The sequence below is a fragment of the Theropithecus gelada genome, chromosome 1, assembly GCF_003255815.1.
Source record: "Theropithecus gelada isolate Dixy chromosome 1, Tgel_1.0, whole genome shotgun sequence".
NCBI lineage: Eukaryota > Metazoa > Chordata > Mammalia > Primates > Cercopithecidae > Theropithecus > Theropithecus gelada.
Window position 1 is genome coordinate 44,934,416 of NC_037668.1, and position 14,098 is coordinate 44,948,513.

General features: G+C 53.5%; 1 protein-coding gene across 2 annotated transcripts in view; it reads right to left on the minus strand.

Annotated features, from left to right (window-relative positions):
• RCC2 (regulator of chromosome condensation 2) overlaps nt 1-14,092 on the minus strand; it is a 33,375-nt gene extending 19,283 nt beyond the window's left edge. The window contains exons 1-3 of one of the 2 annotated variants that reach the window (XM_025387115.1): nt 14,019-14,092; nt 12,696-12,988; nt 3,655-3,748 (exon numbers count right to left, since the gene is read on the minus strand). In XM_025387115.1, the coding sequence (XP_025242900.1) occupies nt 3,655-3,748; nt 12,696-12,980 (379 nt within the window). In that variant the 5' untranslated portion in view covers nt 12,981-12,988; nt 14,019-14,092. Of the gene's footprint in view, nt 1-3,654; nt 3,749-12,695; nt 13,065-14,018 lie in introns of those variants that run through there. The other variant, XM_025387126.1, reaches the window with a different exon arrangement.
• Nucleotides 14,093-14,098: the final 6 nt, after the last annotated feature.

Genomic DNA, 14,098 nt, shown 5'->3' on the forward strand with positions numbered 1-14,098 from the left:
CCAAGAAGCCACTTCCCGAGGTTACCAGACACAGGTGTTCCTTGGGTGCCGCCCTGACGTGGCTGTTGGGAGGCTGCACAACGATGGGGTTTGCACTTCTAATCTCTGTGATGCCTCTGAAGGCCCAAAAAACAGAACGCCCAGGAGCTAGCACAGGCCTGGTGTCACTTGCCACCTTTACACCCATTCGGCCCCAGCCCCTTCTATGGGTCCCACCTCTCACAGGCCTCAGCCCCACGTGCTCTGCCATTGAGCACGCCCACCCGCAAGTGCCTGGGACCTGGTGCGAGGCCTGTCCAGGAGGCAGGAGTGCTGGCTTTCCACAGCCGTCAGCTGAGGAAGAAGCTGACCCAGGAAACCCCACTCGCCCCAACAGTCACCTGCCCCTCTTCCTCACTCCCTGCTGCCGCCCCGCCTCTCCTTTCCCAGGCTCTCCTGCCCTCCATCTCCAGCCTCCGCCCTGGGCCAGAAGGCTCTTTCTGAGGAGTGACCCAAGTGTCCTGTCTTCCAGTGTTCCCAGCAGGTCCATCAGGCCCCTCGCGGAGGGGCACTGCTCACACAGCATCCCTCCCACCTCCCCCTCCTTTCTCACCCGTCCAGAGTGGCAGCCACTTCATGACTCCCCACCTCCACCCATATATTCACTTCCCCTAGAATGTCCTTCCCACCTCCAACTTACTCCTCAAAGCTCAAGTCAAGCACCAGTTCCCCTCCTTGGGGAAGCCCTCCAGGGCAACGTCCACTGAGAAATCTCCTTCCCTCAGGGCTCCCCTGCCCCAGCCCTGCTCAGCCCTGCTCAGCCCACCACAGCTCTCTTCCTGAGCTCCCCGGCCCTCCCACTCCATGAGAAGCCACCCAGGGCCAAAGCTGTAGGCTCCCTCCAGCCTAGACCCTCACAAATGCCTGGCACGCAGTGAGCGCTCAATGGGAGAGAAAAGAAACAGCGCCTTCCTCACAAACCCCACTTCACACCCTATTAGTGGATGGGACAGGGCCAATGTTTTACATAATTTTTTAAAGTAATTTTTTACTTTTTTTTTTGTGAGACGGAGTCTCACTCTGTTGCCCAGGCTGGAGTGCAGTGGCGTGATCTCAGTTCACTGCAACCTCCGCCTCCCAGGTTCAATCGATTCTCCTGCCTCAGCCTCCCGAGTAACTGGGATTACAGGCGTGTGCCATCACACCCAGCTAATTTTTGTACATTTAGTAGAGAGGGTTTCACCATGTTGGCCAGACTGGTCTTTAACTCCTGACCTCAAGTGATCCACTCGACTCATTCTTCCGAAGTGCTGGGATTACAGGCATGAGCCACCATGCCCAGCAATCTTAATTTTTGAAATTGAGATGCTCAAGAATATTTCCGGGACTGTGGTGATTATCCTGAAATGCTAGCCACTGCCGAATCCAGTGTGTAAGACTGATCCAATGTAGGAATGATCAAAAGGCTACAATGTCTCTATCAAGCGCCTGGCTCCCTGGAAAGTATCTGTGAAGTTCGTTTGTGCCCCACCCTCCGCTCCCAGCAGAGGGCGCCACATGCTCCCTCATTCAGGTGCAGGGGCAAGTGGGCAAGACTCCTGGTCGCAGGGGGCAGGGGCCAGCCTATCCCACCTGGCACCTGAGGCAGCACACCTGCAGACACCTCCCCTGAAAGGAGGAAAAAGAACATCAACAATTTCCTGGGGAAAGAGCAAACCAAAAATAAAAGCCTCATGGTCTATATTAAAACTTAAGAAAAACCCAAGGAGGTGGCACCTAAATTAAGATTCAGGAACTGTATTAATACAAAACTTAGAAGGGAAAAAGAGAAACCTAAGGTCTCTTTGTCATGAAGACAAAATCACGACCCTGTGCCACGGCACAGGAGGCCAGGGGATGCCAGGCAAGGGTGTGGTGCCACACTTGACCTAGATTGGCCAAGGGGAGTCTCAGGTGGTCAGATGCTCCTGGACTTACCAAAGCATCTTTCCCTGCAGTGCCCAGGATGCCATCAGCTCCTGAGGAGCAGGCTTGGGTTTCTTCTGGCCTCCCAAGGAAGGGCTGGAGGGACTGGAGGGACCAGGCGGGGGAGCAAGTCAAATTAAATGCCCTGCAGCAGTCCCAGGCCCTGCGGTCAGACTGAGAAGTCAATTCCCATGGCCTCCGGATCCCTGGGGTCTGGTCCTAATCACAGAGCTATGTGTGGATTGCTGTGCTATCTTGCAAAAAACAAGACATCCAGGGTGCTGGTTTTCACCAGATCTACAGCAACATACATGTACAGGAGGCAACAGAGTTAACTAGAGGGTGGGACTCCAACCCTGGCCCTGCCACTCGCTTCCTTTGGTATTTACTGCCCTTCTCTGGGCTTCTGTATCTTCAGTGTCAAGTGGCTGCTCAGTTGAAGAACAGCTTTGAAAAATGACGCAATACGGGCACAGGACTGGCAGCAAGGCACCATCAGCACCTGGGCTTACGTCACTGCAGACCAGGAGGCGCTTCTCTGGGACACCAGCCACTGTGTGGACGTGGCCCCCTCCTGGCTTGAGCCTGAAGGCTGGGCATTTTCCAAACAAGATGTTGCTGCTACCTGCAACTTAAACCCATTTTTAACTCAGCTAGCCCCCAGGTGCTGCTGATTCATAAGCTGTTTTCATGGAACAAGGTGATTTCCAACGCCCCTGTTTCAAGGTGCCAAGACGGCCGGGCGCGGTGGCTCAAGCCTGTAATCCCAGCACTTTGGGAGGCCGAGACGGGCGGATCACAAGGTCAGGAGATCGAGACCATCCTGGCTAACCCGGTGAAACCCCGTCTCTACTAAAAAATACAAAAAATTAGCCGGGCGAAGTGGCGGGCGCCTGTAGTCCCAGCTACTCGGGAGGCTGAGGCAGGAGAATGGCGTGAACCCAGGAGGCGGAGCTTGCAGTGAGCTGAGATCCGGCCACTGCACTCCAGCCTGGGTGACAGAGCAAGACCCCGTCTCAAAAAAAAAAAAAAACAAACAAACAAGGTGCCAAGACGTACCAGCATGCAAATATTTGTTCATGGGGCAAAGCAATGCTGGAAAGCACTTTGGGAGTCTTTCCAGATGAAATCAAGAAGCCATAAAAGTTGGCTACGTGCCAGATGGGCCATTTCCCTTAAGGTAAGATACCAGTTTTCCAAAGGTAATGGGACAAAACATTTCTTCTTAAGGACCTCTCTGCTTTCCCCCGCTCCAGACTGTTCCGTCAAACCAGTTCCTACAACAACTTGGCAGCTTGCAAAGAAACATGGACTCTTCTGCAATGTCTGACATTTTGACATCTGACATTTGACAAATGTCTAGGACATTCCGACACCATCTCACAGAGCCAGTCTCTTCATTCTAATGAAAACAAGTGACGTGAGAGGGAAGATGGAAAAGGTGGCAGTGTTCATATTTCAGGATACTACTTATATTTTCCTGATTAATCTTAACGGAATTAGTGAGTCACTGCAAAACTGTGCCTTTAAAAGACTAAGATCAGGGTTCAAATCCAGCTCTACCACTGCAGTGGCTGTGTGGTCTCAGGCAAGTCACTTGGCCTCTCTGAACATGCATGTGTAAATGAAGGGAATACCTACCAGGCAGGTGGTCAACAGAACCTAGCACTTAAGAGGCATTCAATGGGTTTAAAGACACCATTCTCATACCTTGCTGTTTAGGCACTTCTTTTCGACCAATCAAGTCCCAGTTGGTTGCCCCAAAAATCAAAAGCTGCCCTTTGCACTTTGACCCTTCAAGTTTCTGCAGAGACAGAGAAAGGAAAAAAGAATTAGCGTGTAAGTCTGCACCTGGCTTCCCAAGGCCGTCCAACGACAGCACGAAACGAAAGAAAATCACTTACTTGTTAGCCCTTATGTCACCTGTGACCTCCACACCAACAGAGTCTCCCCGCACTCCCCTCCCTCATCGGCAAGTGGCAATGCGGGCAACCCCAAACCTGCCCCCAGCCGCTCACTTGCTAAGCCCAGGCTCATTTTTATCCTTTGACTTCCCTTTAAAATAGCTTTTGCAAAACACCAAAAGAAATCACCCAAATACATGCCTCCTTCGCAAACTGATGTACAGAGGTATTTGCAGGAAGCCTGCCGGCCACTCAGGGGCATTACATCTGGCTCGTCCTAGGGCCAAGTCTCCATTTCACATGGTAAGCACAGTCCGGGACCTCAAACCTTAGGAGCCCCACATCACTTCTGCTGCCCACTCTGCCGAGAACCTTTCCATGGGGACTCAGGAAGAAAGTAGAGAACAAGGTTCGGTTTCTCCACTGAAGGGAGACCAGGCAGAACACAGCTTTGGTGAGTATGCGGGGGTCTGATGCAGGCAGTCTTTGATGGCACCCTCAGCCGCTCTCCATGAGCCCGGGGGCCACTGGTGAGTGAAACAGGACCTCCCAGAGGCTGGGCTTCTCGAGGAACAAGCTGTCACAGCAGCCAGCATACTCCAATGTTCATCCTTAGTCTCTCAACACATAAAGTCATCAGGGCCACCAACTCTCATACTGTCAACGAAAATCTACGCCATTTAAAAAGGCCATTGTTCAATTCTGGGTGGCACTCATAATATTCTCAGCACTTTGCTTCCTTAAATGTCAAAATATACTTTTTCAAGTAGGCTGTTAGTGGAAAACTCAATTCTGAACTCCCCACTCAGTCCACACTGGCAAGGGCAGCATTCATTACTATCACTTTCTGCTCTTACACATTATCTTTCCTGGATGTGAAAAGGAAAGGGATTTCCTTCCGTTTACAGAATTGTTCTTGGAAGGCTTCAGGAAAAAAGGCTGGCCAGGCGCAATGGCTCACGCCTGTAACCCCAGCACTTTGGAAGGCCGAGGTGGGCAGATTGCTTGAGTTTACAGACCAGCCTGGGCAACAAGGCAAAACCTTGTCTCTAAAGAAAATACAAAAATGAGCCTGTGGTCGTCCCGGTTACTTGGGAGGCTCAGGTGGGAGGACTGCTTGAGCTGAGGAGCTGGAGACTGCAGTGAGCCAGAATCACATCACCGCTCTCCAGCTTGGGTAACAAAGCCAGGCTCTGTCTCAAAAAAAAAAAAAAAGGGCCAGGCACAGTGGCTCACCAGCACTTTGGGAGGTCGAGGCAGGCGAATCACAAGGTCAGGAGTTCAAGATCAGCCTGGCCAATATGGTGAAACCCCGTCTCTACTAAAAACACAAAAAAAATAGCCAGGCATGGTGGCGTGCGCCTGTAGTCCCAGCTACAGGAGGCTGAGGCAGAAGAATCACTTGAACCCGGGAGGTGGAGGTTGCAGTGAGCCGAGATTGTTCCACTGCACTCCCAGCGTTGCTGCCCAGGCTGGAGTGCAATGGTGTGATCTCGGCTCACTGCAACCTCTGCCTCCCAGGTTCAAGCGATTCTCCTGCCTCAGCCTCCCAAGTAGCTGGGATTACAGACACCCAGCTAATTTTTTGTATTTTTAGTAGAGACAGGGTTTCACCATGTTGGCCAGGCTGGTCTCCAACTCCTGACCGCAGGTGATCCACCCACATTGGCCTCCCAAAGTGCCGATAAAATGCCAATAAAATAATGCCGATAAAAGTACCCAACCACGCCAATAAAAATGTATTTGTGGGCCAGGCATGGTGGCTCACACTTGTCATCCCAGCACTTTGGGAGGCCGAAGCAGGCAGATCACCTGAGGTCAGGAGTTCAAGTCCAACCGTGGTGACAAAGCCAGTCCTGTCTCAAAAAAAAAAAAGAGAGAAAGGAAAAGTCCCAATCATTCTAACCTCTACAGTGTGATCACCCCACCAGTATGCTTTGGCAGTACAGCTCATGCATTTCTAAGATTACACATCTTCGCCAGGTGCGGTGGCTCATGCCTGTCATCTCAGCACTTTGGGAGGCCGAGGCAGGCAGATCACGAGGTCAGGAGATCGAGACCATCCTGGTTAACACGGTGAAACCCTGTCTCTACTAAAATTACAAAAAATTAGCTGGGCGTGGTGGCAGGCGCCTATAGCCCCAGCTATTCGGGAGGCTGAGGCAGGAGAATGGCCTGAACCCCAGAGGCGGAGCTTGCAGTGAGCCGAGATCACGCCACTGCCCTCCAGCCTGGGCGACAGAGCGAGATTCCATCTCAAAAAAAAAAAAAAGATTACATATCTTCACGCAGATGAATTCCATTTCATAGGAACCTTTACACAACCCAAACCTGATTAGGGCGTTCACCAAAATATAGGTTCCGTCACACTTGCCCACCCCACCACATTATGTAACAGCAGAAAGATGGTCAATCTACAGGAATGCATCCTGCAGTCGTCACGAAAAGGGAAAGTGAGGCCAGCCGCGGTGGCTCACGTCCGTCATCCCAGCACTTTGGGAGGCCAAGGTAGTTGGATCACCTGCGGTCAGGAGTTCGAGGCCAGCCTGGCCAACATGGTGAAACCCTGTCTCTACTAAAAATACAAAAAATTAGCTGGCTATCTGTAATCCCAGCTACTTTGGAGGCTGAGGCAAGAGAATCGCTTGAACCCAGGAGGCAGAGGTTGCAGCGAGCCAAGATCACGCCATTGCACTCCTGGGCAACAAGAACGAAACTCCGTCTCAAAAAAAGAAAAACAGGCGGTGGGGAGGGAAGTGAAACAACACGGAAAGGGAGAACAACTTTGCCACATTTAAATTATTTAGAAAATGACCTTAATCAGAGGGTGGCCCAGCCCCTGCAGCACCCACAACTCAGGTTACTTGAATTGGAGCCTAGTTTCCCCTGATTATCTCGCCTTCTTTGTTTAACTGGCAGGCCTGGCTGGAATATGCTACAGGTCTACAGTCAATGGGTTCTGTCAAAGTCCCTGTGGAAGGAGGGGCCTGAGTCCTCTGCCCAAGCCTACCAAGTTGGCATGGAGGGGGCAGTGGAGACCCAGGAATGGCGCTAAGGCACTGGAGACCAAGCTCCCAGGCCAGAGAGCAGCCTGGAAAAGAGCCCTGGAATGCTGGCAACTGTGGACCAGGCAGGCAGAGGTTCATGTGCACCTGTGCTCAGCACGCACCATTGAAGTCAAACCACCCAACACTGAGATACAATCACTGCAGCAAAACTTCACAGTGCTGAGGCCACACCAGAACCCTCAGCTCCATCAGGCCAGAGGGCATGGTTCAGGGCAAGTTCAGACAGCCAGAGCTTAATCGCAGTGGCCTTGGCCTCGAGGAGGGAGTTTCCTGGGTGACCTGGACATTTGGTCAAGGGCTCATGAAGACAGACCCATCAGGCTAGCTAAGCATTTATACACAAACCCAACCACGTCAATATATATTTGTGGGCCGGGCGTGGTGAGTCTAGCCTGTAGTCCCAGCTACTTGGGAGTCTAAGGCTGAGGCAAGAGAATGGCGTGAACTCAGGGGGCGGGGCTTGCAGTGACACTACATTGCGCTACTGCACTCCAGCCTGGGCGACAGAGCGAGACTCCATCTCAAATAACAAAAATACACACACACACACACACACACACACGTGTGTGTGAAAAACCCTGGTAAACTGAGTCTACTCCAGTGACAGTGGCCAGATTCCTATGAAGGACATTAACTGTTAGTCAAGTTTTTACGTGATGGACCCTATTTCCTCACACATTAGATAGCGGTTACTGTATTTTGTTATTATTTACATAACTGTTTGCCCTAAGCTGCTTTCTTTTATTCTCTATAACTTCTTTCCTCTGTCTTACGTGGAATTAACATTTAAATTGAGTAACAGAGAACTCCCAGCACCCCTTCTCACTTAAGGGGTGCTCCTCTTTGTCAGAGACTGGAAACAACCAATCGTGGGAGAGACTCCCGTACTCGGGGGCTCCCTGGGCCAGGGGCCGGGGGTGGGGGGGTGGTGCCAGTGGGTGTGTGGGTGTCTGAAGTTCAATGTTCCCTCCCAGGCTGAATTCAGCCTTCCCTCATGGGTCTACAGATGTTTTTTGGTTGAACTCAGTGTCTGCTACACTGCTTGTGTATGAAGGTCACACAGCAGACAGCCTGGCAAATAGTGTCCCCAACAAGACGAGTGATTTTCATGTCATTTCACCTGGCTGCCTCTAGCAACCTGGTCATATAACCTGGGCAGAGACACATGGCCATGGACAGAAAAGGCACTGAGCTTCTTCAATCAACAAAATGGGATTTCTAGTCTAAAACAATTTTTGAATTATGATCCAAATGCAAGGTGCATGAGTCAACCTTTTAACACAGGTCCATTTAGAAGACCGCTGCTCCCGGGGAGGTAAGACCCCTGGGAACCATGCCGGCATCGACCAATTACCTGAGGGCCATCAACTGAAACAGACTTCCAGCTCGGCTTTCAGTTTTATTTATTTGGTCCTTTCAGATTCAACACATCTGTCTCAGGGTCCACAAAACCTTGGCAACTCAAGACTGGAAAAACTACAAAGATCTGGGCAGTTTGCGACACTCACCTGTTTTCTAGGATTTGGCCAAGGCTGCTGCCTTTACTTGCTTTAGGAGATTATGAAGTTTACAAAGAATTAGGACTGAATCTACCCTAGTGTGACACTGCGCCATAAATATTTGGAGTTCCTGGCATTAATTTCCCAAATCCTTGGAATCTCCAAAGCAGTCTTTTGTATGCTAATGACTGACAATGGCAGCCCCTAGGCAGTGGGAGCCTAGGGACTTTCAGCCCCACCCTCCAACCTCAGGAGGAAGGGAGGGGACTGAAGGTTAAAGTGATGATCAATGGCTTAATCTACCATGCCTACATAATGAAGCCTCCATTAAAACCTGTAAGGACCAGGTCACAGAGCTTGTGGAGAGCTGAACATGTACCAGGTAGGTGGTCTGCAGAGGGCACGGAAGCACAGTGCCTCTTCCCCCACATCTAGCCTTACAGGTCTCTTTATTCATAGCCTTTGTAATATCCTTTATAATAAACTGGTGTTTCCCTGAGTTCTGTGAGCCATTTCAATAAATTAATCGACCCCAAAGAGGGGGTAACGGGAACCCCAACTAGAGGCTGGTTGGTCAGAAGCTACCAGGGCCTGGACTTGCTGGACTGCTGTCTGGGGTGAAGGGACAGTCTTGGGGACTGAGCCCTCAAGCTGAGGAAATTTACCTCCAGGTGGATAGTGTCACAGATAAGCTGGAGGACACCCTGCCGGTGTGTGCTACAGAACTGATTACTTGCTTGATAGTAGGGGGAGACCTCCCTTTACGTCTGGTCATATAAGTCTTGCGTTGGGAGGCCGGGCGCGGTGGCTCACACCTGTAACCCCAGCACTTTGGGAGGCCGAGGCAGGCAAATCACGAGGTCAGGAGTTCAAGATCAGCCTGGTCAACACGGTGAAATCCCGTCTCTACTAAAAATATAAAAATCACCCAAGCGCAGTGGCAGGTGCCTGTCATCCCAGCTACTCGGGAGGCTGAGGCAGGAGAATTGCTTGAACCCAGGAGGTGGAGGCTGCAGTGAGCTGAGATTGCACCACTGTACTCCAGCCTGGGAGACAGAGCAAGACTCCGTCTGCGGGTGGCGGGGGTGGGAAGAAGTCTTGTGTTGGTTGTTTCGTGGTGAGAGAGCAGAAGAAAAAACAAAAATGTGAGTTTCTTCTTAACACTTAGGCAATGACAATGTGTCTGCCATAAGAATGTTCTATAAAATGCACATATTTTACTCAAGGCAACTCTGCCCCTCAACAATGTAAGTATTTGGCTCATCTTCTACAAGCAGCTTTGGGGTCACCTGCAGCTTTGGAGTCACTGAAGGCAATATGGTTTTGGATGTTTCCTGGGCGGCTGCTTTCACACAGACCTCCTCCTAGCAACCCTGTGCAGGGGGAAGGCGTGCAAAATACTCAGTAAAAAAGGTTCTTTCTGCATCAAGGACTGCTGTCTGCCTGTGGTAGCAGAGTCCCTAGGACTGCTCAACAGAGAGACAGAGACCAGAAACCTGGGGCCAGGGAGACTGGGCAGGAGGCCAACCCAGGACAAGGGGCAGAGGGCCACCCTAGGCCTATGGAAAGGCAATGGGGCTGCACAGACCCAGCCCTGACCATGAACCAGACTCAGTAGATGCTAACAAAACTTAAACGTGGGGCACTTTGGGAGGCCGAGGTGGGTGGACCACCTGAGGTCGGGAGTTCGAGACCAGCCTGGCCAACATGGTGAAACCCCGTCTCTACTTAAAATACAAAAAAATTAGCCAGGTGTGGTGGTGGGCGTCTGTAATCTCAGCTACTCGGGAGGCTGAGACAGGAGAACTGCTTGAACCCAGGAGGTGGAGACTGCAGTGAGCTCACGACATTGCACTCCAACCTGGGCAACAAGAGCTAAATTCCAGCTCAAAAAAACAAAAGCAAAACTTACATGCAAGATGTGTACTTTCCACGAGGCATAAACGGGCATCATTTGTCGAACCCTCAGCCTCCCAGGTGCTCTGATTCTAGAATAGCACCGACAGCCCAAAGGATGGGCATCATGGGCCCTCTTGGTTTTTAAGTGGATGGAGAAGGGAAGATGTAGCTTTTAGAGTCCTGCTTATACACATACGTGAAATAATAACGTATTTATGTGTATAAACAGGAACTTGAAAGCTGCAATGGACTGCTGTTTACTCACATTAAGACTTACAAACGTGCAGCCCAACAAAGGGCTCACGCCTGCCATCCCAGCACTTTGGGAGGAGGCTGAGGCAGGCAGATCACTTGAGGCCAGGAGTTCGAAACAGCCTGGCCAACATGGTAAAACCCAGTCTCTACAAAAAGTACAAAAATTATTCGGGTGTGGTGGTGCACACTTGTAATCCCAGCTACTCGAGAGGCTGATCAGCACACAAAAACCACTTGAACCTGAGAGGTGGAGGTTGCAGTGAGCTGAGATTGTGTCACTGCACTCCAGCCTGGGCCATAGAGGGAGACTCTGCCTCAAAAAAAAAAAAAAAAAAAAAAACGATGAGCAAATGTGCCATTTCCATTGACAAACCAGCTTCAAGCAGCACAGCTGGAGGCAGAGGTGGGCCAGGGAGAGCCAGTGTCATTCACACACTCCCTGTCACTACCTTCTTGGGTCAACCTGAGCATGGGGGGGGATCTTTTACTCTGATGGCAAAACTCAGCGCTCCAACAGCCTGGAGCTGTACAGCTGACAACTGGAGTCTTGGATGTCCAAACACAATCTTGCTTTTGGAAACTCACTCAAAATAGGATACAGGAGAGGCGGAAGCTCACCTGGCCTTTCTTTTTAGTTTTGTCCTAACGTACTGCGTTGGGAGGGCAAATGTCTGCAGTCTGGCACAGCAGATTAGATATCAAAGGAAAACAGTTCCTGTGTTCCAATTTCTCAATACTTTGGCCATTGTCTAAGTCTAGCCTGATCCAAGACCCTGGGCAGGACCTTTTGACAGCTTTTGACGGGCTCTCCTCCACTGCCTAACATGTTAACCCTTTCACCCAGAGGGCAGTTTTACAAAGCATATTCCCATGTGCAATTTGCAGGGACATCAGGAGTTACAGCATTTGGAGATCCAGTTCCATCCATGACTCTGGACAAAGCCTTCAAATTCTGTGCCCCAGTTTCCCTATCTATAGGGCGGACGTAGAAAATGTGTTATTAGACACTGCCTGCGCTTCTCTGGAGGAAAGCACTCTGCTGTTAACCCTTAAATACCCTTAGGAGATGGGCCCTCATGGAAGGAAAAAAACCTCACCGGGTGTCAGGCTCTAAACCCCAGGTGGACGTTCTTACTCTCTGGGGGTTATCTGAGAATCTGGTGAAAACTTAGACCCTCTTCTGAAAAACATGTCCCACACCACACCAAACTTGCAGAAAGTTCTGGTAGCGGGGGGATGATGTGGCGGCAGACGCCAGGTTCAGATCTCTCCGGCTCTGCAGGCTTTTTCGGGATCGTTGAGTCAGCCACGACCTTAATTAAAATTTGAGAAAACAGAAGCCCGCCCAAGACCCTTGGAGATGCTTCTTCACTGGCGGGCTACAACAGAGCCCACCCCCAGCATCCTGCAGCTTCGGACCACCGGCGGCAAACAAAAGCCTCAGCACCGCTCAGCCGGGGGTCTTCCCCGACCTCGGGGGAGGGCTCTGCGGAGCATGCGCCCTTGCACCCCGCCCCGGCGCCCGCCGCCCCCGCCTTCCCGGCGCGCGAGCCGGCGCAGGGCCGCACAGGGCATGCGCGGCGGCCGTCAGGCCCCGCCTCCCCCGGGCGCCGGAGCCGAGGCGGCGGGAACCTCAAAGCCCCGGTGCAAACGGCCGCTCCCCGCAGAGCGCCGGCCGCCCCCTCCCCGCGGCGCCCGAGCCCACCGCCGGCCACGGACGTGTGGCGCTGGCTGGCCGCCCCCTCTTCCAGGCCGGGCGAACTTACCGAGGTCCCCTTTCCCGGGGCGGGGGGGAGGGGCGCAGAGGGAGCCGTGGGGGCGGGGCCATGACCCCCTCGCGCGGGCTTCGGCCGCCCCTCCCCCGCCGCGGGCCCGGGCGCGCGCCCCAACCGCCAACCGCCCGCGCGGTGCCCGGGGTCGGGTAGGCCGCGGGCCGCGCGCCCCGGCCCGAGCCCTTTTGTTGCGCGGAGGCGGAGGCAATGATTCAGCCCGCGGCCTGTGCCGGCCCGGCCGCCGGGAGGGAGCGTGACGCGAGGCGGCCCCCGGCCAGAACGCGCGCCGTGCCGCGTCGCTGCCCCCGCCGGCCCTGGCCCTGCGTCCACCCGCCCGCCCTGCCCCTCACTCACGACGCGCTCCTTGGTGTGCTCGGGCTCGGTGATGACCACGGCCGCACCGCCCGCCTTGCCTGCCGCCGCCGGCCGCGCCGCGCGCTTGCCCCCGCCGGGGGTCCCGTCGAGCTCCAGGCCGTCTTCGTCGCCGCTGCTACCGCCGCCGCTGCTGCTACTGCAGCGCTCGGGCCGCTCGCGCTTCCTGCCCGCCGGGCCGCCGCGTTTCCTGGGCCCGGCGCGGGCAGTGCCGTTGCCCGAGCTCGGCTCCTCCCAGGCCGCCGCCGCCGCCTTCTTCCTGGGCATGGTCGCGGCTGGAGGGAGACACGGGGCAGCGGCGCACAATGGACGGGTTATAAACTGCGCGGGGGGAGGGGAGCGGAGACGAGCCACCCGGCCTCCACTTCCTCCCCTGCCCTCCCCAAAGTGGCGGCCGCAGGGTGGGCGGAGAGGGGGCGAGTTGGGAGAGGAAATCGCGCCCCTCCCTGGCCCCGGCGCGGCTCCTTCGGGGAATCCCGCAGGGCAGCCGGGAGCCCCAGAGGCAACCCGCTGGAGGGAGAATGGAGACCCCCGGCCTATCCTTAAGTTAGGTTTGCCCACAAAGCATCGCAGTTGCAACCTCGCTCCCCCAAAAGTAAAGGGAAAGTAAAAGCAACCTCCAGTCCCCTAGATTTTCATTAAAGAAGGCTTCGGGACACTTCCAGAATTCCCCCTTGGCACCTTGGGGGTAAGGGAGTCCCTGTTCCCCGGCTACCCCACCTGCTGCTTTTGTCTCCGCAGCCTCCCCCCCCAAACCCACTCATCGCATTTAATGCAACACTCTTCCCCCACCCCGTGTCAGCCCTGGACCCCCGTTCGGCCCCAGCTCAGGGGTTCCGACCTCGGGCTCTAGTTGGCCGAATCCCTCAGGCAGACTGCCCCGGGCGACGGGGGAAGAGCCCGAAGAAAGCCGGACCCCAGCCCCAAACACCTGCTCGCACAGACACGAAAAATAAAAACTTTAATGGTGCCCAACTCTCTCCCAGCCCCCTTGCTGGCCGCGCGGTCCGGCCGGTCTCCGGTCCGAATGCAAAGTGCCCAGGGCCGCCACCAGCTCCCCGGCGTCCCTGCGCTCTCCCCTGTCTGCTTTTTTTTTTTTTTTTTTTATTGATTTTGAACAATGGGATCTCTGTCTGTCTCCGATTAAACCACGTGGATCCGCCTTCCTTCCTCTTTTTATTGCTTCAATCACCCAGCCCCCCTCCCCCAGGTTTTTTTTTTTAACCTTTTCTCTTTAAAAAAAGGAAAAAAAAAAAAACTTTCCCAGACCCCACAAACTGATCACTGCCGATTTTCAGACCCTACCTGGTTGGAGTGATGAGAAACCGGAGAGAAAAAAGGAAGAGAAGCAACTAAAAGATGGATCGGAGGGCTTTTTTTTTTTT